General features: G+C 41.7%; 1 protein-coding gene across 2 annotated transcripts in view; it reads left to right on the top strand.

Annotated features, from left to right (window-relative positions):
- The window catches only part of GRIA3 (glutamate ionotropic receptor AMPA type subunit 3), a 151,139-nt gene that overhangs the window by 104,240 nt on the left and 20,992 nt on the right, over positions 1 to 25,907 (top strand). For both annotated transcript variants that reach the window (XM_082771195.1, XM_082771196.1), the window contains exons 11-12: positions 4,699 to 5,075; positions 13,857 to 14,055. In XM_082771195.1, the coding sequence (XP_082627321.1) occupies positions 4,699 to 5,075; positions 13,857 to 14,055 (576 nt within the window). The remainder of the gene's footprint in view (positions 1 to 4,698; positions 5,076 to 13,856; positions 14,056 to 25,907) is intronic.

Below are 25,907 nucleotides of genomic sequence, written 5' to 3'. Positions count from 1 at the left end.
TTGTTGCTGCTCCAATTTCACCTGTTGTTTGTAAATAAGTGTTAGAAGCACAGGATCCTCATGACCTGGCCCCTCAACACACCCTGATATCCCTGGGTATAGTGGACTACATTCTCAAGGTAGCTTTTACCGGCAGGCACTGCAGGTGATGTGTTGCTCTGTCTGACACCCTGTCCTGGCACCTGAAGACCTTAGTGCCCAAATGAGTCATACACTGCTCAGAGTCAGTTGTCACCCCAATATGGTCTCTTTGATGCCACTGTGTGCCTGCATTCACTTTTGGGGTGCCTGATGGAAATCGGGCAGTCAGCACCTGGCATGGTGTCCCTCTGCTTCAGTCTGAACATAGGTGCATGCTGGGGGGCACCCTGTAGCACAAACCTCTTGCAGAATGACCATAGCCCAGACCCACTTCTTGAAAAGTGATGCACTAGCAAAGAAATTCTTCAGCCCTGCAGACATGAGCAACCAGAAAACACGTACTGGCAGGAGCCTAGCTGGTATCTCTTGCTACCTCTAGTGCATGTCTTTAAAGATAGTAAGGCTCATCTTTAGGTCTGTAAGCAGAAGAATTCCATCCCTCCTTTTGGATTACAGAGGTGGAACGTCTTATCATTTTTCTTTCTCCACGCAGAGGGATATTTCCATTTACTTTTTTTTTTTCTTTTTCCCTCCTCTTAAGAGTCTTGAGATTTGCAGCCCCCTGGGGTCAGCTTTGAACAGAGTGGGCAGTGCCTCTGTGCTGCATGTCCTCCCTAAATCCGTCTTCCTACACTGGTAGGCAGAGACAGAACGAGCCTCAGAGGAATCCATGGCATTTCTCTCCCGGCTTAAATGTAGTGAATATGATGTTTGAAACACCATTAGTCATGAGTGATTAGTAAAGCTTAGTTGTTGAGGTTCTTAACTGCCCCCCCCCTCCACCTCTGCACAGGGAAGGGCATGTTTGTGGTTGTGTTGTGCAATTATTTTTTTTTTAATCTAGTTCAATTTTTACGGGTTCAGCTTATCTGCAGCCATAACAAGGAAAGAGATTCACAACCATGCTGCAATTATTAATGATCTGTTAGGGTGCTTAGAGCTCTTCATAAGCTCTCTCCATTTCAAATATTATATATCTAAATAAATAAGCAAAGAGTGGTCTGATTTTAACCTCTCCAGTGTAACTAACACTCAAGGAGGTGGTGGGGAATGGGGCTCAAGTACTGGATTTTTGCTGGGCCACTTTCAGAGCCCATGTTGTTGATGGTTTCCTGAGACCCTATGTCTGAATTAATTTCATTTTCATCTTGTTCCCTTTGCTGAAACAATTGCCAGCATATTCATTTAAGACATGAGGATGTTTCTTGGTGTTCCCAATATGTAGAAGTCCCATCAAATATGGTAGGAAAGCAGGAAGACTGAAGTGTTTCAGAAAAATAAATGTTTCTATCCCTAGTAATATTAAAACACAACTTAAAATCATTTACAATGCATGCATGATACAAATGAGAACATGGTAACAATTGGGCATTTAAAAACTAATTTTTCAGTGCTAAACAGAGCATCAGCTTCATCCTCTGAAAGACCCCACAGAAACATCCCACATGAGCTCAGCTGCTCATGAAGGAGATACAGGCTTTATTGCATGCTGCATCAGCACTTAGGAAGAGCTCCACTTTGGCAATTAAAATATTACTTTGGGAGAATTAAATTTCTCCAAGTCCAGGAAAATGCTACAAAGAGTAAACATGCTTATAGCTGATCCAGCCTCTTCCTGCCTCGACAACCTGGCTGTCCATGTGCACAAGGACAGGTGGTGAGGCTCCCACCTCCCACCTCAGCTCCACTTCTTGTGGAGTCATTGCCAAGTCTCTGCAGGTGTCCTGATTCATTCAGCTTGCTCTAATAGGGATTAATTTATAAGTACCTCATTAGTTCAACATGAAACACAGTAGCCATGGTCAAAGTGCTTAGTCTTCCAGCCAGCAGTGGACTCTACATTTAGAACTGATGTTCTGTGTGCATCTCATACCTATGACTGCATGCGTTTAACATTTAATAGTAGTTCAATAAGCAGTGCCTAAAAGACAAATACACATTTGGGAGGAATTCATCAGTGAGCAACTTCCAGAACCATCCAGTCCCTTTACCACACTCTACCCATGTGCCCCCAAGTCTCCCTAATACTTGGACAATTAACATGTTCATCTGCAAAGCCAGTAAACACCCAGCCATTCAACAGCAACCAGTACTTTCAGTCTCTAGATGCATTCTATGTTAAACTAGATTTTTGCAGCATGATCATTTGGAGGGTTTTCTCTTCGAGGAAAACATTCACTCAAGGGGAAAGGCAGTGTCCCAGCATGCATGAATGTCTAAAGGTGCTGAGGGGGGCTGTGGTGATGTACACCATGGGCTGTGTTTTCCAAATGGAAAACAGTACACAGACATGATTCATTTGATTATTCCAAGCAGTGAAATTATTCCAAACCTCTTGGTTGTACACACAAGTGCAAACTGTTAGGAGACATTCCTGAGAGGCTGAAGCAAGTCTGGAGGTTGTGTGCAGATGGAGAAGGCAGGCAGGGCTGCTGTCAGCCCCAGCCTTACGGCATTGAGAAGGTGCCTTGGGCATGACTGCCCAGGGACTCTGCGACACCATCTGGTACAGGGTGGTGAGGCTGAGGTTAACTTTCCAAGAAGCCCTTGCCATTGCTGCTTACACAACTTACACAAACAAATAAATAAATAAGCAAACAAACAAAAAAAGTAGGAAGATCAGAAAATCAGTTATTATTGAAAGTCACAAACATCACCATCAGATTTACATAAAGGCATATTCAATTATTTTATGGCAAAGATTTTCATCACTTCTTGACATTTCCTTAATGTTTCACTTTTATTCAAACTTCTACTTCTATTTTTCTGTCAGATACATACTTACTAGTTAGATATAGAACACTGATTTGAAAGGTGCACAATGGCTTGGTTACTGCTAAGTTAAACTTTCCCTAAGAATCACTTTTTCTTTATGAAATTCTTAATTATGAATGAAAGGCCATCTTGAAAAGGACAAATATCACAAATAGTTATAGGCTGCTTAAAAGAGGCAGAAAATTACAAAAAAAAAGAAAAAGTACATAGGTATGTAGAGTCAGAATAATTAAACCATTTTCTTAATGTGCAAAAAGACTTTTTTTAATTTAAAAAAAAAAAAAAACAACAACTAGTCCCCTCTAATTGCTGACATCAGCTTGAGTACTTTGCTGAATCAAGGTTAGGTTATCAGGTTATGGCTTGACTCCTTCTGGTACCAAAATATAACTAAAATTAAATATGTCGAAAATCTATTCTGGAATGCTATTTCTAATCAAGTAACTAAGCATTTTTTTTTATTTTTTTGTTTACTTCTCATTCTTACCCTCCCTCGGAATCCAGCAGAGATGTAAGGATTGAAAGGAAGGGGTTCCAGGTATTGCCTCATTGCAAATACTGACACACTGGTGAATGGTAGATGCAATGAGATGAGATTGTGCTTCCATATGACCCATCCTCAGAGAATGGTCAATGTTACAGATCTATAGAGTTGAGGTTTTGTATAATAAAATGGCATAGATTATACTCAAAACTACTATTTCGCATTTTGCTCAGATAATCCAGGCTATTTACTTCTCATGGACTCACAGATCTGTATTACTGCTCTTCAGTGACCTCAGAAAGGATGAACTGCCTGGTCCTATCAGCCCACTATTCTTCCATCATCTATCCCTTATTGCAGTGGAGTTCCAGAGTAATATATAAGGGGTAGTGCCCAAATCCAGCTGAAATTCAATGACTAATCACTTCTCTCAGGTTCCTTTTAAGGACCCTGGACTAATCAGTAAGGGAGTAAGAACTTGCTTTAAGAATGAAAAAGAGAACATCCAGATATAACAAACCCATAATTTGCCCCATGTCCTCAAGACAGATGGATGGATACAGGGTATTACTACAAAATGATGCAGGAGTCAAGAAGCAAGCACATGCCATCACACTGTGTCTATCAGGCATACAAGGATAAACCCATGTAAAAGGGAAAAGGGCATGCTCACAAACTAGCCCTAGAATTATTCCCCTTCTCCCCTAATGACTCCCCTTCCTGGAATTAAAAATTGACAATGTCAAACAACTTTTTAATGACTAAAAAGGAGATTTAAAAGCCATCAGTAATCCACCTGAACTTGAAACACCAAACACAATCATTTGTTGTTTCATTGTGTTTTGTTTGTGTTTTTTTGTTTTTTTTTTTGTTTTTTTTTTCCTATTATTTAAGTACATTTGTATGTTAAATACAGTTCATTACTGATCTGGACTTGAAATGACATTCTATATGCAAGTTATATTGACTTTATATGTTATCCCAGAAAATATAGCTTTAGTTGTAGTTTAATGGTCCAGTGAAAGTAACATTTATTTATCCATTGACTTAACAGAAACATAAATACATGTTGGTATATATCTCCCTCTGTCTTGAAGGCCTTGCACAGACATTTTTTCTTGTTAAAAATTTTCTGTCCATGTAGTCCTAAAACAACTTCAATGACTGCAAAATGGGCTGCAAATAATGTTTCCTACTCATTCTTGTAATTCATCATCTGATTCATTAACCTCAGACTCTAGATTGTGGTCGTGTTGCAACTGTTCAGTAACTAATTTGGCTTTGTTTTCCCCTTTCAGAGAGCAGATATAGCTGTTGCCCCCCTCACTATAACATTGGTGCGAGAAGAAGTCATAGACTTTTCCAAGCCTTTTATGAGCCTGGGAATCTCCATCATGATCAAGAAGCCTCAGAAATCTAAACCGGGTGTATTCTCTTTCCTGGATCCTTTGGCTTACGAAATTTGGATGTGTATAGTCTTTGCTTACATTGGCGTCAGCGTAGTTCTTTTCCTAGTCAGCAGATTCAGCCCTTATGAATGGCACTTGGAAGACAGCACTGAAGAGCCACGTGACCCTCAGAATCCTCCTGACCCTCCAAATGAGTTTGGAATATTTAATAGCCTTTGGTTTTCCCTGGGTGCCTTTATGCAGCAAGGATGCGATATTTCTCCAAGGTTTGTTCCATACCATTCCATTACCTTTTTGCATTTTATGGTCATTTTTGATGCCATGGTGCATATATGTTACGTTTTCAATTTTCTTTTCAATTGCAAATTTTTGTTTTGACATCCCATTCAATGCTAAGCTTCATCATCAATCCAATGTTTGCTAACATTCACCTCAAAAGTGAGTGTCATTGCCTTATAATGCCACTTATGCATTTCTGCCAAACTTATATACACCATGTTGAGGCTGTAAAATGCATGGGGTTTTCTGTTTTCAGCAATGCTTGGAGGGCTACCGTGTTTTTGCTGCATATCTCATTTTACGGTCATCTCCTTGGTGCATATAACATATTATGCTTTGCAAAATCTGAATTATTTATTTTTTAAAAGCCACATGCAACAGCACTTTAAAACACCTTCACTCCTGCCATGGCTTCTGCTATTTTTGCCTGCTTTTTTTGTCCTTCATTTCTCTAATTTTGTTCTTGAACTATCTTTTCATCTATTAGTAATTTGCTTACTACCATGTTTTATATGTTTAAGTCTCCATGTGTGCTCCTCTAGTAGTTATGGTGTGTATCCTGTGTGTGTATTGTTATTTATATCTGGCCTAATGCATTTTCCCTGTGTTCATAGTCAATATGGTCTAATAAGCATTGCTGGTTTCCATAAAGATTTTTTTTTCATTCAAGAAGGCAGTCTTTCTGAATAAGGCTTTAGTAAAATGTGCTTGGTATTAGTTCTATTTTAACAGCGAGCACTGCTATTAACCATTGTAGAATTGCATTTCTTTTTCAAAGAAGCATTTTGAAAACCACCAGAGAATAGTGAAGTTCTCTCTATTTGAACAATGCATACCTCAAATATTTTTTAGTAATACATATATTACGTTCCCACCTATACACTGTTAAAATACTTCAGTGATGTGCCTGTGGTAAGCGGTAAAATTATCTAGTTTCTTAGTGATAGAACAGTAATTATATTTTGTATGAAAATATTTTAAAATCCAGTTTACAGCTATTTTAATTATTAAAATGCCTGTTTAGTACAAACAGGATGCAGTTTTTCCCTTTAACAAGGTTGCTAATTAAGTCAAGAGAGACAGATATTTTCTGACTAAGCACTTATATTCAAAATACACCTTAGTAATTTCCATATTTGTGTGCCTTTTGCAAGACTTATATTATTCAAAAGTTAACGGGTTTTCCTGGTCTAAGAGTGAAAAAAGTGACAAAACCTTATGGAAGGAAGTTTCATGGAAAGGATCATGATCTTGCCTGTCGTAATCTAATAACGATCCTTTAAGCTCACAGTCATTGCACATTCAAATCTGCTAATGACTGCAGTGAGGTCCAGGATTTTCAGAGATGCTGTCAGATAGATGCCTGTCATTATTTGATGCACATAATTCATATGTTTTAGAAGTCTTGATAGCAGCAGGTAGATACCATATGTAGCTGACAGCTGCATATACCTCCCATATAAAACATACATGTGATATTTTTGCCTGGTTATGACCCCACATCACAGTTCTCAGTGTTTCAGTGTGCTGTCTCACTGTCCTGCTACAGCTGCCAGCCTCCTTCTCCTGTTTATATGCTCAATCTCTGCTTTATTCCCAAATTCTGTAATGAAACTTTGCTTGCTGTTAAAAGTAATGGGTAGTTATAACATTTAAATTGCTGTTGACCATGTGTGTGCCTAATATAAAGGACCGGGAAATAAGCACTGGGACATCACATGGAAAGCTGTAGGCATTATACAGTTTCTGCTAGGTCTGTTTATTGACAGCAAATAGCAGTGCATAGGATTTTTGTTAAGCTCTCGTGTGACTCTGACATGCTCAGCCATATATAACATTATATAACGAGTGGAACATACTCTATTTTTTTTCAATATTACTATGATAAGTGCCTTGGAAATACCTACAAAAAACAGAGAGAGCAGTAAACCTATTTATTTTATCTGTCCATCAGAAGCTGTTAGGTCAATATTAATTCATGGCCCTCGTTAGAAGATACTATCTGGCTGTTTTGTTATCTTTCATGATAACAGATTCCAGGCAGTTATGTGCATTGCTACAGGAAAGACACAGAGAGAGAGAGAGAGAGAGAGAGAGGGAAAGAGAGAGAGATTTAATACGTTGGTTTAAATTCCAGAAACACCATTCCTTTGAATGATGTGTTGGTTTAAGTTGATTTAATGCCAAATTTCTTTTCCATAGAAGGGACTATTCCCAAGTATTCCATCCTGAATCCGTATCTTTGTATGGTTATGCTATTCATAATACATCGACTATATGAATGTTTCATACTATTCTATTGCCATTAAAAGGGGCTTCATTCTTCCATTGTGAGTTTTGTCTGAATAAATGTCTTATATGAGAGCACGCAGCACTTGTAGAGAGATGCCAACAAGCAGTCTGGAGAGATCACTTTTGTACTTGCTGATAAAGGCTCTTTCAGCTGCCTTTGTGTGGAACAGCTGTGACATCTAATGACTAGTTAGATCTATCCTTGGTGAGTATGCTGTGTGGATATTCCAGAGGATATATCCCTATACTCTCCAATCTGTATTTAATAGGAGTCATCTCAGCTGAATCAGAAAGCAGCCAGAGGACGGTGGTTAGTTCATCCTGTGATGGAACCGACACTTGTTCCAGTAGTTTTGTTTTGTTCTGCTATCAAAGGCTGCTGTATTTTTCTGCATAGTGAGCTAAAGTATTGAAAATTCACTTTTGATGGATCAAAAGTGGATTATTAAATTTGATTAATTAAAGATGTGTATGGCTAATGGAATCAGGAGGAAACAGTCACATTTGTAACACCATTCCGAGCAAAAGTATCTTTGAAATCTGTATGAGACCGCATGTTTTAATTTTGCTCTTTATTCATGTGGAACAAAGAGGCTAGATTAATTAATAGCTGGTGGAAAAAGACAGGGGGGTCATTAAAAGTTATCACAAGATCTTGGTCATTTAAGAGACTATATTTCTAGACCCATATTTTTGCAGCAGGCCTCAAGAGACTCCTATTAAAGGCCACAGGAATGACTTAGTGGGAGTTTCAAAACAGCAGTGAGAGCTGGGTAACTTGATGTTCCTGAAACTCCCACTGCTGGTTCCTATGATGAGAGAATGGAGCATCTGAAGGCAGAGCTTTAGATACTTTTATTTATTGTGTTCTGTCTCAACAGCCGAGGTGAGTGCCTCCTGGCCAAATGAGGCCAGCAGGAAAGGCAGAGGTTTTGCTGGGCTTGTGAGCAAAGGACTGAGCTCCTTGCTTGGCGGGTACCCTATAGCATGAGCTCAGAGTGGAAAGGGGGGGTCTAGGCAAGCAGATTTTGCACTAGGTTGTTCAGGGCTTTTCATCAATATACCAGCTATCTTGTATCGATCATAAGAGCCCTATTAAAAATTAAGTAGTGTGAAAAGTGTATTATTTCTGTTTGTTATAGAAAATCAAATATGTTTTATGGCCATGAGTAGAAACTTTAAGCTATTTTGTTAAAAAATGGGATTTTGTTTGAATGTAGCAACTGAATGTGAAATTGAGTATTTATTTTCTTTTTCTCTTGTTCCTAATTTGCTCTCATTTGACTCCATGCTTCCTTTTAAATTTCCTCTCAAGGTATGCACTCTTCCTGTTTACTTCCTTTTGAAAACACCATCTGACCTTGTTTTGATAATTGTGTAATAATTCTGCTATACCAAGGCTTCGTTACTCTCTTGTTTGTTAACACTCTAATTCACTTTAAAATGATGTCGTGCAATGTATCGATTTATTGAAACAGTTTGGAAAACAACACATTAGGATAAAGCATTAGTTGTTTGTTTTCAAATTACAACGCTGCACACTTGGACAGGTACATCTTCATCAGAAAAAGTGGTATTGGTATTAAAAGCTGTGATTGATTTTTCTGTAATTGTTATCTGAGTAATGGAGAAACATTTCTGTGGTTCGCAGTACAAAACAAACAAATATTCTCTTATTACCAGCCTGGTGTTTATATACTAACCCTTTTTCTCCCTCATCCCTCTACACCAGCCCCTGCAGTGGGTATAAGGAGTCTTCGCATCAGCAGATGGACTGGGAGGATCTGGGGTGCTTTTGGAAAAGGAGGCTGCCAGGCCATGCTCAACTGTGTTCTTGTTCTTTGATTTTGTCTGTCTCTCTGTCCTTTGTCATCAGCTTTGTGGTTTGTTTTGTTTTTCTTTTGCTCCATCCTGTGCTTGACATCAATTACAGCTATGTTAGCCCAGAGCACTTCATGGTAGCAGCTGTTTAATCTTCCTTTTCATGCTCATTGGAAGGCTCTGGGAAAAACAACTCAGTAGTGACATCCATTTCTCTTTCAAGTGACCTCAACTCTTCTGATAACTGCTCTGGTCCTCCTCTAGCAAGACCCCTCTCTTGCACGTAGGACCTTTGCCTGGGGAAGTGCATTCCTCTTCAACGAATCCAATCGTGCCCACCTCCCCCTGCTCTCAGCTGTTCTCCATTTTTTGTCCTGTATCTGTCTGCTTGGGTTATGCAGGTTGCAAGATCTCAGGAGCAAGATATTTTTACTGTTCTCTGTGCATAATACACTGTATGAACAGGCAGCTCAACACAGACGTTTTGTTATTGCAGCAATGTGGGACTGAGGTTTCACTGGTTTGGAAAATGCTTCTCCTCCTGCACATCTTCACCTCAGCAATGCATCTGTCCTGCAAGCAGAAGGGGCAGCTTCTGATGCAAGTAAGACATTTCCTAAGGAAAACTGTAGGGAGAATGAGCACACACCATTTTGTTTCCGATAGTTCCATGAAATTTGTCCAAAGACCCTGTCAAGTCTTTTCTTCATCTTCCTATTTCAAGAGGTGCTGTAAAGCAAGAGGGCCATGGGACCCCAGAGCAGCAAGATAAAGCTAGTTGTAGTGTGTGCAAGTGAATGTTTAATCTCCTTAGTCTGGCTCTGAAGCTGCCAACCTCACTGCAGGGAGGAGGAATTCAAATCCAGGCCTATCTTCATCTCAAAGATGGAAAGTATGTATTGAAAGAATGAATGAAAGAGGAATGAATTTCACCTGACATAGCCATGTAAAAGCAGTACAGTGTGCTCCAGTCAGGCATCTCACTTCTCTCCATACTTGTTGGAGACAGATGGGCACCTTCAGATCTATCCCACACTATAGCAAGTGAGGTAAATCTTGTTCGAGGGTGTCTGTCTCCTTTCTGTCTCCGCGATGGCTCCAAAGGGAGCCTTATTCAATGAGTTCAGTTGGCACTGCTTTGTAGATGGCTAAAATTAAGTTTTAGCTGATGTGAGAGTTTGATTTGGTGTGTAGGTTATCAAGTTTCACAAAGCAGCTAAAGCAAGACCCTAACTAGTAAGGGAGTTGGCCAACAAGGGCCTTAACCATCAGGCCCAGTCAGCATGGGTTTATGAAAGGCAGGTCCTGCTTGACGAACCTGATCTCCTTCTATGACAAAGTGACACGCTTGGTGGATGAGGGAAAGGCTGTGGATGTGGTCTACCTTGACTTCAGCAAGGCTTTTGACACCGTCTCCCACAGCATTCTCCTCAAGAAACTGGTTGCTCATGGCTTGGACTGGTGTATGCTTCGTTGGGTTAGAAACTGGCTGGTCCCAAAGAGTTGTGGTGAATGGAGTCAAATCCAGTTGGAGGCCAGTCACTAGTGGCATCCCCCAGGGCTCAGTACTGGGGCCAGTCCTCTTTAATATCTTTATCGATGATCTGGATGAGGGGATTGAGTGCACCCTCAGTAAGTTTGCAGATGACACCAAGTTAGGTGCGTGTGTAAATCTGCTCGAGGGAAGGCTCTGCAGGAGGATCTGGATAGGCTGGACCGATGGGCTGAGGTCAACTGCATGAAGTTCAACAAGGCCAAGTGCTGGGTCCTGCACCTGGGGCGCAACAACCCCAAGCAGAGCTACAGGCTGGGAGATGAGTGGTTGGAAATCTGCCTGGCAGAGAAGGACCTGGGAGTGATGGTTGATAGTCGGCCGAATATGAGCCAGAAGTGTGCTCAGGTGGCCAAGAAGGCCAACAGCATCCTGGCTTGTATCAGAAGCAGTGTGGCCAGCAGGTCTAGGGAAGTGATCGTCCCCCTGTACTCGGCTCTGGTGAGGCCGCACCTCGAGTACTGTGTTCCGTTTTGGGCCCCTCGCTACAAGAAGGACATGGAAGTGCTTGAGCAAGTCCAGAGAAGGGCAACCAAGCTGGTGAGGGGTCTGGAGAACAAATCTTATGAGGAGCGGCTGAGGGAGCTGGGTTTGTTCAGCCTGGGGAAGAGGAGGCTCAGGGGCGACCGTATTACTCTCTACAGGCAGCGAGTGGGGGTTGGTCTGTTCTCCCATGTGCCTGGTGACAGGACGAGGGGGAATGGGCTAAAGTTGCGCCAGGGGAGTTTTAGGTTAGATGTTAGGAAGAACTTCTTTACCGAAAGGGTTGTTAGGCATTGGAACGGGCTGCCCAGGAAGTGGTTGAGTCACAATCCCTGGAGGTCTTTAAAAGACGTTTAGATGTAGAGCTTAGTGATATGGTTTAGTGGAGGACTTGTTAGTGTTACATCAGAGGTTGGACTCAAAGATATTAAGGTCTCTTCCAACCTAGAAATTCTGTGATTCTGTGATTCTGTAAAATCCCAGAAGATGCTCACTTGACACCTACAAAGAATGTAGGGCGAGGTAGATTTCTTGACTTGTTCCATTATTCTGGTGTTATATTTCTGGAATTTACTTTTGCAACCATTCGGTAGCCCTCTGTTGAACACTGCTGCAGCACAGCCCCAGCTCAAAACTTGGAAGCCTTTTAACCTCTTGGGAGGCCCTTGGGAAGGGCAGAAATGCTTCCTCTGCATGTTGGTGATCCATCAGACATGTGCCTGAGGAAGCACACACAGGCCAGAGCGATGGCGAGTTCTCTAAGAGTTCATACCTTGGAAGTCATTGCTTCCTGATGGACAGAGGTGATGCTTTGCTCCTTAAGCTTTCTTAAGCCATGTAAACATCTGAACCACCTGGCCTATCGGTACGGAGCTAGTGCAGCAGTCCCTGGGGCTGGTAACCCATAGGAGCCAGCCAGAGCCTGCCTCTCCAGTGGGAGCAGAGGTTCTGTGTCCTGGGGAGAGGAGAGCGGAGAGCAGTTGTGTTTCACCGCTTAGCTTGTTTATCCACATTCCTCTGGCCTATTCCGGACTGCGCTCTGTTTTGGTGGTGTTGGCAATAATTTTCTTTGGTGTGCTCTTTAATGTTGGATGGATTTTTCTTTCTTTCTTTCTTTCTTTCTTTCTTCCTTCCTTCCTTCCTTCCTTCCTTCCTTCCTTCCTTCCTTCCTTCCTTCCTTCCTTCCTTCCTTCCTTCCTTCCTTCTTTCTTTCTTTCTTTCTTTCTTTCTTTCTTTCTTTCTTTCTTTCTTTCTTTCTTTCTTTCTTTCTTTTTTATTTCTTTCCTTCTTTCTTTCTTTTCATATTAATTTAATGAGATCTTTTCATGGCCCAGGCGATCTCAGGCTCTGGCCAAGTCTAGGCAGATTACTGGCCAACCCCCCTTGTGTGGGCAGGGTGGGGACCCAGCACCAGACTTTTGCTTTTTTCCCATCTCCATCTGTTGGTAGGACAACTTGTACCCACTGTCTGGGGATGGCACTGAGGGGCTTGAAGGAAACAAACAAACAGGTAAGAGTTTTCTTGTTTTCTATTTCTTCCCTTCACACAAATTGAGGAGTGCAACACCCAGGTTCCGTGGATTTCATACATTTGGAATTGAATCTTCCTCCATTTATATGTGTAAAGAAATAAGGGAAAACATAAGAAATAGTTCTGTCTCAGCTCCTGAAATGATTCCTGATCAACACGCTGTGTTTGAAGAATGTGCACTGTGCATGGCAAGCAAATTCCCCACCCAGCTGAGCAGAGTGGTGCTGGTGTCCTTCAGCCCCCAAAAAACATTTTGAGCCTGATGTTCAATTGCTTTAAAGCAGCAAAGAGCTTTTATAGACACACAGTCTAGATCTCCTAACCCATAGGTGTTTTGTAATTGTGCATTAATACGTAGGAGGGTTTTAGTCCTTACGGTTTTCTTCTTTGAAAAAACACATATATATATTATTTTTACTACTTACTACGACATTGTTCTGGTGGTTAAAAATCTGGAATATGCTTGATCTGGAACAGTGGGCTTTAGGCATGCAAATTTCAATTAATATAAAGCAAATCAGTTTCTTTCCCTGCTTCAATATGCAGATTCAGTGTGTAATCCCTGCTAGGCCATGATGCTGGATCATACTGGATCATTTTTATTATATTAAATTGGATGTTTGCTCATGCCTTTTTGCTGTTCACCACATCTTACATTTTAAAAGGTATTTTTTTCCTTATGGCTGGTCAGACCCCAAAGAGCCAGTGATGCTGATATGCCACAGCAGGCAAATCAGTCAAGGGGGAAGGCTGGCCAAACAGAGAAAACAGAAGTCTTCTGGCAAAAGACACCCCCAGCAAAGAGTCTGTAGAAGTCAGAAGAACTTGCTGCCTGAGCCTCTAGATGGAGTGGGCTCAGAAGAACCATTATTTCTTTGTCCTTGTTTCCACTGAAAGACTTAAGAGGGTTTAACTAATTAAGAATAGGTACATGCTGAGCTTGCTCTCCTGAGGAAGGCTATCAGGAGCCTCTCCACAGATGTCTGAAGGATGAGGACAACAGGGTTGTGCATGTGAATTTCTCTTCAACAACAAAGATAAATCAAGGAATATCTTCGACAAAATTTGATGATATGTGTTTTTCCATAGATCTCTCTCAGGGCGAATTGTCGGAGGAGTCTGGTGGTTCTTCACTCTCATCATTATCTCTTCCTACACTGCTAATCTTGCTGCCTTCCTTACGGTGGAAAGGATGGTGTCTCCCATAGAGAGCGCAGAGGATCTGGCTAAACAAACGGAGATAGCCTATGGCACTTTGGATTCAGGCTCAACCAAAGAATTCTTTAGAGTAAGTTGCATTCTTTAAAACAGTTCTGTTAAATCTCCATTAGAGCTTTTCTAAACTGTATGTGCCTGACACACAGGGTCATAGTTTTCAGTCATTTGTTTCTACCTACCAGTAAAGCTGTTCTGATGAAATCTGCTTTGTGCAATCAGGGCAAGCCTGTGTTCAGATTTTAAAGATGCTTTTTAAAAGGCATTTTATCAAGAATTGGTAGTTTTGCTCAACCTGAAACATCCTAAGATGAAAAACCTGACCTCTGCTATTGTGGGAAAGGTCTCTAACACCAGTTTCCAAGCCTTGCTCTGATGAGCAATAATGCAGTCATTAGCACAATATTTAACAAAGAAAACTCTTGGAGAAATGACTCTCTTGACCTGCTTGTTCTGTTTGCCCAGCTGGCAGCCATTAATGTCATCCAGCATTGGTGTTTACTTGCCAGAATGAGAAGGGGGTGGGAAGCATATGTTGCCATTTCTGTGTGGCGCACTGATTGCTGCTGTTGCTGTGTCTTCATTGCTCATGAGTGTCTGGCTGTGGCTGTATCAAACAGCCAGGAGTGAAATAATTGTACCTCAGCATGCTATCGTGTGTTCACTTTGCTGATAGAAATGCTGGGTTTGCAGTATTTGAGGATGGAGGGATGTACATTTATTTAAGATCATCCTTTCTTTCTCCACTTGCCAAACCACAAGCTGCATAGGAGGTCATTAAAAACTTCATAGGAGGTTATTAGAACTTCTAAATAAGCCCTCAGACTACTTTTTTGTATCTAAAAATGCCTTCAGACCTTTTATTTCTGGTCTTTCCAATGGTGAACTGAAATGCTCAGCCCTTTCAGGAAGCTCCCAGCTCTCTCTCAACAGTGCCAATCAAATGCCATTCAAGCCAGCATTTATTTGTATAGAAAAGTGGTCAGTCTAATTATTAGCCAGGACTAATTAGTGCCTATCACATATCCTGGTCAAATGCAATTGTGAGGGAAGAGGGAGCAGTAATACCCTTGCTGCTGTAGGCTGGTTAAATATTGATGGCTCTCTGAATTTGCTTAAGATGTTGAATGTTTAGGCTACACATAAAAAAGGAAGTAGCGAGCAAAGACTGGAAAAGCTGAGACTCTTAAAATAAATAACATCATCAGAGATACAAGACTACACACACATAGGCAGGTGTGTATAAATCTGACATAAAAAAATTAAAAAAAGCCAGCAGTGAATACAAAGATATTTTATGAATTTTTTTGTACTCAGCCTTACCTATATGTAATGTCTTCCTATAAAAATTTGTACTTGCTAGTTCTTGTTTATCCGTGGTGGCAGATGCATTACAACAGCTTCTCTTTTGTATTAAAAACCTGTAAGATAAACAGTGACCTTGCTAAGGGTGACATAAGTGTATAAAATTTTGTATTCGGATTAATTGTCATCCTCCGGCAGTATTATCTGTACAGGAAAATGAGTTGAGTGGACCTGTCAGAAAAGGTGGTAAAATTTGCTTAGAAATATTGGTGTTGTTTACAGGCACCATTGTGTGCTTAGGGGAAAAAGATCTTCCTAGGAGTATCTCGTTACATTAATACAGGAAGAGCGATTGTCTGAGGGTGTTTCTTCATTTCCGTAATAGTTTGACATAACATGGAAATCCCTTCTCATGTGGAGATCAAAGGAATGAATGTTTCTTGTGAAAGGATACAAAGTCTAGTGAATGTGTGAATGCTTTGTTGTGCTGATAATAGTCTTGGAATGAGCTGTGACTATCATGGTGCTTGGAGAAAGTGGGGCTCTACATGAGGATGATCTGTCAGGAGCTGCCAGCTCCATCAGGAAAGAGAAGGATGAGGTGGGGAGAGAAGAGAGCAGAGCCCTGGTGCAGCAGATCCGGGCATAATGCCCATTCAGTGAGGTCCAGGTGGGCCAAAATGGGGAGGAGAATGGGCCCCAAGTTGTGCTTACTTTTTTTTTTCATTACTTTTAAAATTATATTCAAACTGTGATTGTTTCTTCTTGACAGTCTCAAGGCACCCAATATCATTTCAGTTGTATTAACTTTTGCAGAGTAATTAATTTGAGCGGAGTGATGCAGCCACAAAACTGTTGTAATTAATCTTCTTCAGTTGATTTAAGAAGGGCAAAAATTTTGCCATATATTAAATACATACACTCACATAAATACTTCATTGTATAGTCTTTATTAGCTACCTAATAAGGTGGTAATGATGGCTGTAACTTGAAATAACTCTTGGAGGACACTTGGTTTCTGAGTGCCTGCTGCACAGAGGATGCTCAGTCTGTGCTTTGGGCTGTTTTTCTTCCTCTGAGCTCTTTTTGCACCGCTTCTGGAGCACCACTGGGAGTGATAGTGGTCTGAGCCAGAAAAAGCCTTGGGTTCTGTTGGGTTTACTGTAATGCTTATTCCCCTTGCAAGGGGAATATCCTCATCCTGCCATTCCCCACCAGCATTTAACCAATTTGAGAACAGCTGGCTGAGTGGGTCAGGATCATAACTACTCAGCGAGAAAGGACGATTATAACTGAGGGGATAGCTACACGAGCAATTTAGTGCAGTGCTTATTCTAATTTCCCGTACATATGTGTGCACACCGTGGCTGTGACATGTGAGAGGTTGCTAAATCTTCCCAGGTGATGGGAGAAGATATCTGGATGTGAGCAGGAGGTGAGCACGTGCGTAGAGGCACCAAAAACAGTAACTTGGCTTTGCAGCTGGGCCTTGGCTTCATACAGGAGGCACAGGGCAAAGGCTGTCCCAAGAGCCTGGAGAAGAGAAGGCTCTGGGGAAGCCTTAAAGCAGCCTTCCAGGAGTTAAAGGGGGTCTCAAGGAAAGCTGGGGAGGGATTCTGTGTCAGGGAGTGTAGTGACAGGACAAGGGGGAACAGTTTTAAATTAAAAGAGGATAGGTTTAGATCAAATACAATAAATTTTTCACTAGAATGGTGAAGGTGGTGAGGCACTGGAACAGGTTGCCCAGAGAAGCTGTGGATGCCCCATCCCTGGAGGTGTTCAAGGCCAGGTTAGATGGGGCTTTGAGCAATCTGGTCTAGTGGCTTCCAACCCAAACCATTCTGTGATACTAAGATCCCATCGAGAAGCTTTTCTGGGTTTATCTCTTGATAGAGGTGTAATGCTAAGACATTTCTTAAACAAAGATACTGATCAGATATTGATCTTCATGCCTTTTGTTGGCCAGTGAAAGGTGCTAGACTGACCACAGTGAGGGAAAATCTCCTAATGCATCACAGAAGGATATCACATAAAAGAGCTTCATGTACCCACCATCTCATCTACACAGTTTTAGAAATAGCTTCTTTAGATCCTTCAGTCCATGGCTCCTTTCTGCCAGCTGCATTTCCAACTAGGATCACTTTGGAATGTTTCTTTTACAGTGTGGATACCTATCTACATGGAACTGGACCGATACCAGCCCCTCATTTCACATGAACAGATGGTAACGACTTCTAGCCGCTTCACAACTGGTCAGATTCCAGCTAGTGACCTATTTTGTAGTGTTGCCTGTTTCCCTAAATGTCACAGTGCCTTCCAGATAGATGCTAACCCAGCAATGTAGATTAAAGCTAGATACAACATTGCTGTTTCGAGCATGCATTATGAACACTTGTCAGTGTGACATTGCTCTTACAGTTAAAACATTAGAGCATATTTTTTGTAACATTTTCACAGCAGGGTCTATTCACTCTCCTCAGTGGTTGGTGACTCTCTGCATCAGGGTATTTGTCCGCCCAGTATATCTAAGAAACAAATGAGCCTTCCTATGTTTTTATATTTGTTGCTCGTTTCTGCTCAGAAACATTTTATGTTTTGCACTAATTAGCTTATAAAGGCATTTAAATGGCAATCAATACATTACACCAATTCCCTTTTGGCTTTCAAAGGGCATTCATCCATTTTGAAAATGAGAAGAACCTCTTCTTAGATATTTACTCGCATAAAGTCTCAGATTAAAGGCTCAAAAATAACTTTCTTTCTCTTGAAAACCAACGAAGGACTGTACTAGAAAGCAGTTACAAATAGCAACATTGCTCCTTTAAGGGCATATCTGTTAAAATTAATATTTTCTAATACATTCAATTAAAGCTTCAGCATATATGAGCAGCTCATCAAATCAATATAACATCATTTAATCCAAATTCAGCACTGAGCCTAAGTTTAATACCACAGTCTAATAGGTTTCTGACCTCCAGTATGCATTTATTCAAAAGGTGTGAACTTTACAACTAATTAATAATTCTTATGTAAACTTAGCTGTATTTAAACTTCTGTAGAATAACATGTTTCTAGATATTTAGAAATAGAAACTGCTCTTCAGTTTATTGTGGTTTCTTTTGTATAACACATTCTATAACGTTCTAACATTCTGTAACAGATACCTGTGTTAAGAGGCTTTTGAAAGGTTTCTTTAAAACAACTCGTATGGTAGGTGTTTGGTCATTAGTAAACAGCTGACCAACCAGTACACTTCACTGAAAACCTGAAATTTCAGAAGGTATCCTTGAATTTTATGTAATATGACAGGATGAAATATTGAGATAGGTGACATTTAGCAGATCTTCCATTAGGTCTTTTTCTTTTTTTTGTGGGAAACTGAAGCATCTCATATCATACCATTGCCAATGTAGTTAATTACTGTTAACTAAAACTCAGAGCAAAAAAAAAGGAGGCCTCAAAGGACTGATATTTTATTGTACAACTTTGTATTTTCCTCAACAATGGTTTCAAGGATGTCCCTGACAAAACAACTGCTATCCAACAGTTCGCCAGTGCCTCAGATGAAATGACTTGCTGTTCTCAAGTCAGTTCTTTTTTTTTTTTTTCCTGGAAATGGCATCAGTTCTTGGGACTGTTAGGAGTTTCGGCAGAAAGGCCAAAGATCCTTTGGATATGATGGTTGTTCTGCTACAGCTGGTTACTCCTGCCTGGCACTGATGTTCATTAGTAGGGGACAGAGAATTTGACACTGAAATTGCTTGTGCTGTTGATAAAGAGAAGACTTCAGGCTCAGTGCCTGGAGAAGTCAAACAGGATGACAGCCTTCAAGCACAGCTTAGATACTTGAGATATTATTTTTAGGATTTTTTTTCAACATTGTATGAAACTCACAGCTTAAATTAAACTCTCTGTTACTTCAGGACACATGGGAGCAATAGTTGAGTTGAGAACATCAAAGAGCCAATGAAACATGTTTTTCTGGTGCCTCCTTTGGGAAGGCTTCACTTCTCATTGCATTTGGATACCCTACCCAGACACTTAGTAGTATCTTTCTCTTAATTAATGTTGTGCTAGGAAGCGATACTGTTCTCTTACTTCTTTGCAGGAATTCAGCACTTAAAATTCCTTTTCAGCAGTTTTCTCAAAAAGTTGTTCTTTCTGAGTCAGGCTCAAATCCAAGCCCTTTCTGGACCTCATACATACACAAATATATGATATAAAAACATTTTTAAGACACGAAAAGTCATACTAAGAATGGGCCTAAGATGGTTCCCACTTTCACTTTTTCTCTCTTCTTGGTTTCATGAAGTATGAATCAGCAAGAGCAGACAGAAAAGCATGCGATGTCCTGGCAAGATGCTTTGTGTTTCTTTTAAAAAGAACTTTAAATATAACTTGTTTATCTGATAAAACTAAATCTGATATAAAAATATATATATTCAAAAGATTAGTGCCAAAGCAGAAAGTAAACATTTATCTGAAAAAATAGCAAGAGAACAAATAAACAGATCAACCCCAAATTCCTTGGGGGGGAAAAAAAAAAAAAAAAAAAATCAACAACAACTCATCAAAAGGATTTTGAAATACCTTCCATTAAAAGCACTTTGGGTACCTAAGACCCTTTGGGTGTCTTTTCTTCAGGCAGTGCTTTGTAATGAGATGAACAAGGTACGGCTGTGGTGACACCCATGGGTCCCTGCTGGATGCAAAGAGCCAACTGCCTACGGTCATCCCAACCCAGCCAAAAGAGTGCGGAGACCCTGAGACCCTGAGGCCCTCAGCATGAGGGTGAGCTGTGGCCAGTGAGGCCAGTCCCTCAGGGTGGAAAGCCAGGTAGGCAGGGGCACAGCACAATCCCAAATCCATTAGGGAGAGAGGGAGAAATAATGACTCTAATAGGCTCTGAAGCACTAGCATATTATGCACCAGTTAGAAGATAAAGAGCTCATTGCTTTCCTCTGATAAGGTTGTAGGAAGACGAGAGGCAAGGGAAATAAATTCTACCAGCAAACAGTTTAGTTGAGGGAAAGCCATGAATTACGACCCAACAGTTGCCATGTGATTTTTGTGCATTTTATGCAATCAACAGTACTGAGACCATCATTAAAGCCTATTAAAGCCACCATTGTGAATTCTGTACCTGCAGTGCAAAGGGTTTCATTGTAGTTAAACTCCTTGATTTTTAATTTCAAAATTTATTTTGCCAGTGAAGATGAAGGACTTGTTTCTAACACAGAATTCATACACATTTTCCTTTTGCCTTTGGATAAAACTATGATTAGCACTTTCAAGCTTTCAGTATTCCTGGCACTGAACAAAACAACACAGTGATCATAACAAATGCCTGACAAAAATATTGAAGTGTGGTTGTATTTACGGACTTTAAAGAATAGAACATCACAGAAAAGTGATAGCTTCAAATATGAGCTGCGTTGATCTTTGATGCACAACGTGGCAGCAATTAATCAGAAAAAGAGCTATGTTTTAACTGCTGTTCTACACAGAAAATATGAAAAGCTTATTCACCCATATATTCTTCTCTCCCTTCCCTGTTTGACATAGGTGAGTGTGTGAATGGATACTGAAATGAAAGCGTGTGTGCAGGGAGTTCACCAGCTCTCTATTGCGCAGTGATGCACAGTCTACTTGTAGGTTATTTTCTCTTAATTTGTCGAGCCTCTCTTCTGCCACATGGATAACAGGCAGTTTTAAAGATGACAGGAAATCAAATGTGACATAATTATAAAAGAAATGGTTTCCCATGAAGTGATCTAATGTCCTTAAGCCTATGGATTGAAAAGGAAAATGTATCCTTATGGGAAGTAAAATTAGCAGCTCATCCATCATCCGCTCCTTGGCAAAGGATGTGTTTGTGTGGAAGCAGGGGTTAAGGTGCCCGAGCCATTCTACTAACTTCAACAGACAAGCCAGGATTCAGTGAAGCTTTCAATCAACATTTAGTAACAAATATTTGAATAAATCTCTCCTTATCTTCAATAACAGATGGCATTTTCCTATCAGCTCTACTTGTGTTCCTTGTTAAGGCTTTCCAGCTCACATACATCTTGATCCTGTTCAGAAATTGATTTCTCTAAGTCCAGGGTTGCCAACTGCATTGCGCAGGGGAATTTTGTGCTCGGGTCCAGCAGTGAGCATGGAGCCGAGCCCACAGTCAGGATGAGTGCAGTGGATAGCAGAGGGTTAATCAAATAATCATGTCTGCACTAGAGGAGGAAGCAGGGAGTGCCTCAGGGGAAAATCACTTGCTGTTTGAACGCTCTACTTCTTGGAGAACAGCTATCAGATAATGATAATGACATTACTCAAGACAGTGAGGACCCTGGGTTTTCAAGTCTCTCCTACTTTATTTAATGTGACCATGTCACATTAATACATGCTTGTTAGGGATTCATTTAAAATACATGGGTGCTGATAAATTACTTATAATGCTGCTACTGTTACTTTTGCAGAATTAGAAAATACATGGAGCTTTAGAAACTCTAATGATGAGAATATGAAACATCCCCTCTTGCAGTCCGCTGGGGTTTCTCCCTCATTGCCTGTATATTGGCCTGTTTTGTCTGGAGCTGAAAACTCATTAGGTCTGACAGTGTTCAGATACTATGCTGGAAACACTGTTCTCTGTTAATTTATTAAGGGCTGAACTCAGTGCAGGGCTGGGAGCTTGCTTGGTTGCCCAGGCAAGACTAGTCTGCTAAATGTGTCACGGCTGGAAGGATGCCCCTCCGCCTGATGTAATCCTGCCCTCCAGCCATTCATACACCAGCCTCCTGCTCCCGGGGCAGACAGACAGACAGGTGGACGGACATTCACACAGCACAACCGTACTGGTCTGCAGTGGTGCCACCAGCCCCGTTTGTCACCTCTTCCTCGTGGTGAGCACTCAACATGCACGGCTCCGACCATGAATCACAGGAGGATTCACAAAGACAGCTTGTCTCCTGGTAAAGACTTTCATTTTAATTTTCCGATCAGTGTTGCAATGTGCAGGAATGGATGGCAGCAATAAAGCGAAGAGATGAATCTAGGCACAGGCTGAAGTTAAATATTGTGCCAGGAAGGGAATTTTTAAATCTTGATTTACATACTGCTCCTCAGACTGTTACTGACATGTCAGCGAAGTCTCATTGCAACCAGAGTGACTGCTCGCCTGTCTGTGTGAGCGGAGTGCATCTGAGACAAGGTGTCTGTTACAAGAGCTGCCCGCTGCTAAAGCCCATGTTTTCAAAACGACCATGATGCACAGGAAGAAAGCCTCAAAAGAAAATTCTTACATGCTATTTTTACAAGATGGACTTTTCTCTTGTAATTGGGACACTCTGAGTGTCAGGTGTGGTAAAGCAGGAATGCTGCTGGAGCCTGGAGGATTTTTTGCAGGCTTCGTCCCCATCCCCTGCATGTGCAGTGCTGATGATGGGCCTCCCTGCACACCTCCTCCACCTCCAGCTCCCTCCCAGGCTCCAGCCAGGCTCTGCCCAGGGGTGGAAGCAGCCAGGGGCTCAGGGGTGACTGCTCCAGAAAGTGGTCACTGTCCTGACAGCCCCCGTACAGGGCCTGGCCAAGCCTTCACTTCGGGAACCCTAGAAGGAAACAGAAGGCCCTGGGCTTGTGGGCCTGATCCACCAGCTCTCTGAGCTTCGTTTGCCTCAACTGGGAAAGGAGATTACTACTTCTAAGCAGAAGTTAGAACTTCATTAGCATTGGCAACAAACCACCGTGACAGTGTCTCCCATCCCAAACTTGACTGTGAACTATTCACCCTTTCCTTTACATTTATGCATACGTTTTGTATATTCCTGCAAATATAAGGACTAGTTCACATACACGTGCTTTGGCCTTGCTTATCAGCAGTGTCCCCCAGATCCATATGCTGTGGATAGGGTGTGGGGGCTGGGCTTGCTGAAAGAGAGGCACCCTGTGTGCACTCGTGGCTTCTGACCTACTTTCTTCTTCCCAGAATGTAATAAAAACAAGAGGGTCATGTAATGATGGGATTGATTTTTCTGTCCATATAGGTAAGTAAATTGCTGGCATCACAAGTTATCTGTGGCTAAAAGCTGTGACATTGATCTATTAGACTGTGCCCTACGACCTTCAGTAAATGACATCCCTGCCTTCATGTCCACAGCTGGGAAAGGAGACTAACATGCCCTCGGGCCTTCTCTGAGACCTACTTTTTCCTTCACAGTAAAGAGCTTGGAAATCTCAGGCAAAGGCACCTTAGCAATAATATTTATCACATTGATGTTGTCAAAGCAGCAGTGTTAGGCCAGGCTCTGCCTGCTTCAGAGATGGCATTTGGCCAGGGGCACCTGCCCCTGCTTTGCACTCCTTCCTGAGGCTGCTCTGCACCACTCTTGCAGGCGCAGACAGGCATCCATCCGATCAAATCTTGTCCAGAAGACCAGGACAGCGGTAGCCACTTGGTTGTAGTTTGCCACACTGCGAGCAGCTCCCAGAACCAGTGGGTCTTGAAGTGATCCCAAAGCCAGGCAGCAGATGTGGTAGCAGGGCAGTCTCCCAGTCCCTTTTCACTCCTGTTGAGTAACTTGCTTTTTAACGGTTCATAAGCTGCTGGATTCATTACCTGCTGTAGAAGAGCTAATTGTGCATGTGGAAAAAAAGCAGTGACGGATGATAATGAAGCTCAGGTTCACACTTAACTACTCCAGTTCATATCAGTGAGGCATACATCTATATAAAGGCAGCATGCATTATTCAGATTAAATACCTGCACTGTTTTTAGTATGGACCTTTGTGTTTTTGTGTCAGTCTGTCTGACTTAGGGCTATTAATTTCCCTTGTTAGAGAGCTATAATGTGGTGACAGGGCTGGTATAGTAGAAGAGCATGTGACCTCTGCTGCTGCAGGTCCTTTATAGATGTCCCTGCCTATCCCTGTGGTCAGGATGCACCATCCAGTTTGCAGCAGTCTATCTGACATCTGCTGCGTGTCCACGTTGCATTTACTGCATTTCAGTGCATACTGACCTACTCAAAAGTATATAAAGCCTATATATAGCCTGGACCCAGCCCTGAGACCAGGCAATAGTAACTGGCATTCTTCTGAGTCTTCTCCCTCTTCAGCCCACCAGTTCCATTTGTTACAATAGCACTGTGGTCATGAAATGTTCTCCCACTTGTCCTTGGTTACTGTGGGCATCTTTTCTCTTTCTCAAGTCTCTTGTTTCTTTGTTCCTCTCTTTCTGTTTTGAAGACAGACATAAAAAATATGAATCAGTATGGTCTGAAATGTTAAATGTACAGACTGAAAAAAGAAAGAATGTGCAGTTTATTTTAAAAGTAAAATTGATTTAGGTTAATTTGGCTCATGACTGGATTATCACCGGTAATCATCTGTAAGAGAACATTTTTGCGCTTGACTGCCATGAAATAATTTCCTGGTGCCCATCAGAAGAAACAAAGGTCCAGTTTTGATCTTTTTAACAAAATATTCCATTAGCATGCTAGAGGAGGGAATTTTGAAGAAGACCTGCATGTAGCGGAGGAGGGGGCAGAAAGGGCTAAACTGTCTGAAACAGGCAAAGGGCAGCTCTGTAACAGACTTCAGCTCTGGAGGAAAAGCACTGCTGCTTTCAAATACAACAGCTTCATGACACTCAGGAGTGGAGGAGCTGACACAACGTCACTTTTAGCCAAAGTGTGAGACAGATGTCTGCAAGGGTAGAATGTAATGTAGTCAATAGGATAAGGCTTCCGCCACAAATTCTTTAGAGGTAAATTTAACCAATGTCAAATAACCCTGTGAGAGGTGCTGGCTTTTGTGGTATCTCTTCAGGCAGTTTTGAGTATGCAAATGAGGAACCAGGGTGTCTGGTCATAGTGCTGTGGGGCTGGGTCTGACGACGCTGAGCTGCTGATGCTGGAGGGTGGAAGCAGTAGGCATGCTGATGGGTCACTCTAATGCCATTCTGCCACTGTTCTGCCACCAACCTGCCACCATCCTTCTGCTGTCCTGCTGCCATGCAGCCACGCTGCGCACACAGGCCCGGCCTAGGTCATGCCACACATCTTGATGCTGGTTCTTGGTTTGGTTTTCTGTTGAGGTGCTGGAGCCAAACCTGCTCAAAAACAGGGAGAATTGCAAGGCAAAATTAAATTAAAAATGTGGATGGCTTGACTTGGCACTTCCTTTGATGATAAGCCCACTGCCACCTGGAGGAAGCAGGCATTTGGGCGTTGGGTGGTGACAGGTCCAGCGGGAGCTGCCAGCCTGATGGTGACACCATGGCCTGGTGGCGCCAAGCACTGCCCTGTGGGTGCATCGCCTGGGGGGGGGAGAGAGGCTCTATTTATGTCTGCAGCAAGGGTCTAATCATGGAAAGGCGCTTTAATGTGTCCTGAGGCCTAGATGAAACACTGAAAGTGTTGCTTTTCAGAAAAAAAATATATACCCTTGAAATCCCAAGGAAATGTGTGTGATGTAGTTCTTGAGAGCAATATCAAAGAAATAGGAGTTGCAGAGCACAGGAGTTATTGCAGTTAGGGGCTTTGAATTGGCTTAAATCTTTGCTTTTAAGCTTTTTCTTTTTTTTTCTTTTTTTTTTTTTTCCTAAATATCTCCTTAAAAGTAACA

This window comes from Aythya marila (genome assembly GCF_965140915.1).
Source record: "Aythya marila genome assembly, chromosome: 13".
In the NCBI taxonomy this organism is placed as follows: Eukaryota; Metazoa; Chordata; class Aves; order Anseriformes; family Anatidae; genus Aythya; species Aythya marila.
This window is presented reverse-complemented; position numbering and strand designations above follow the sequence as displayed.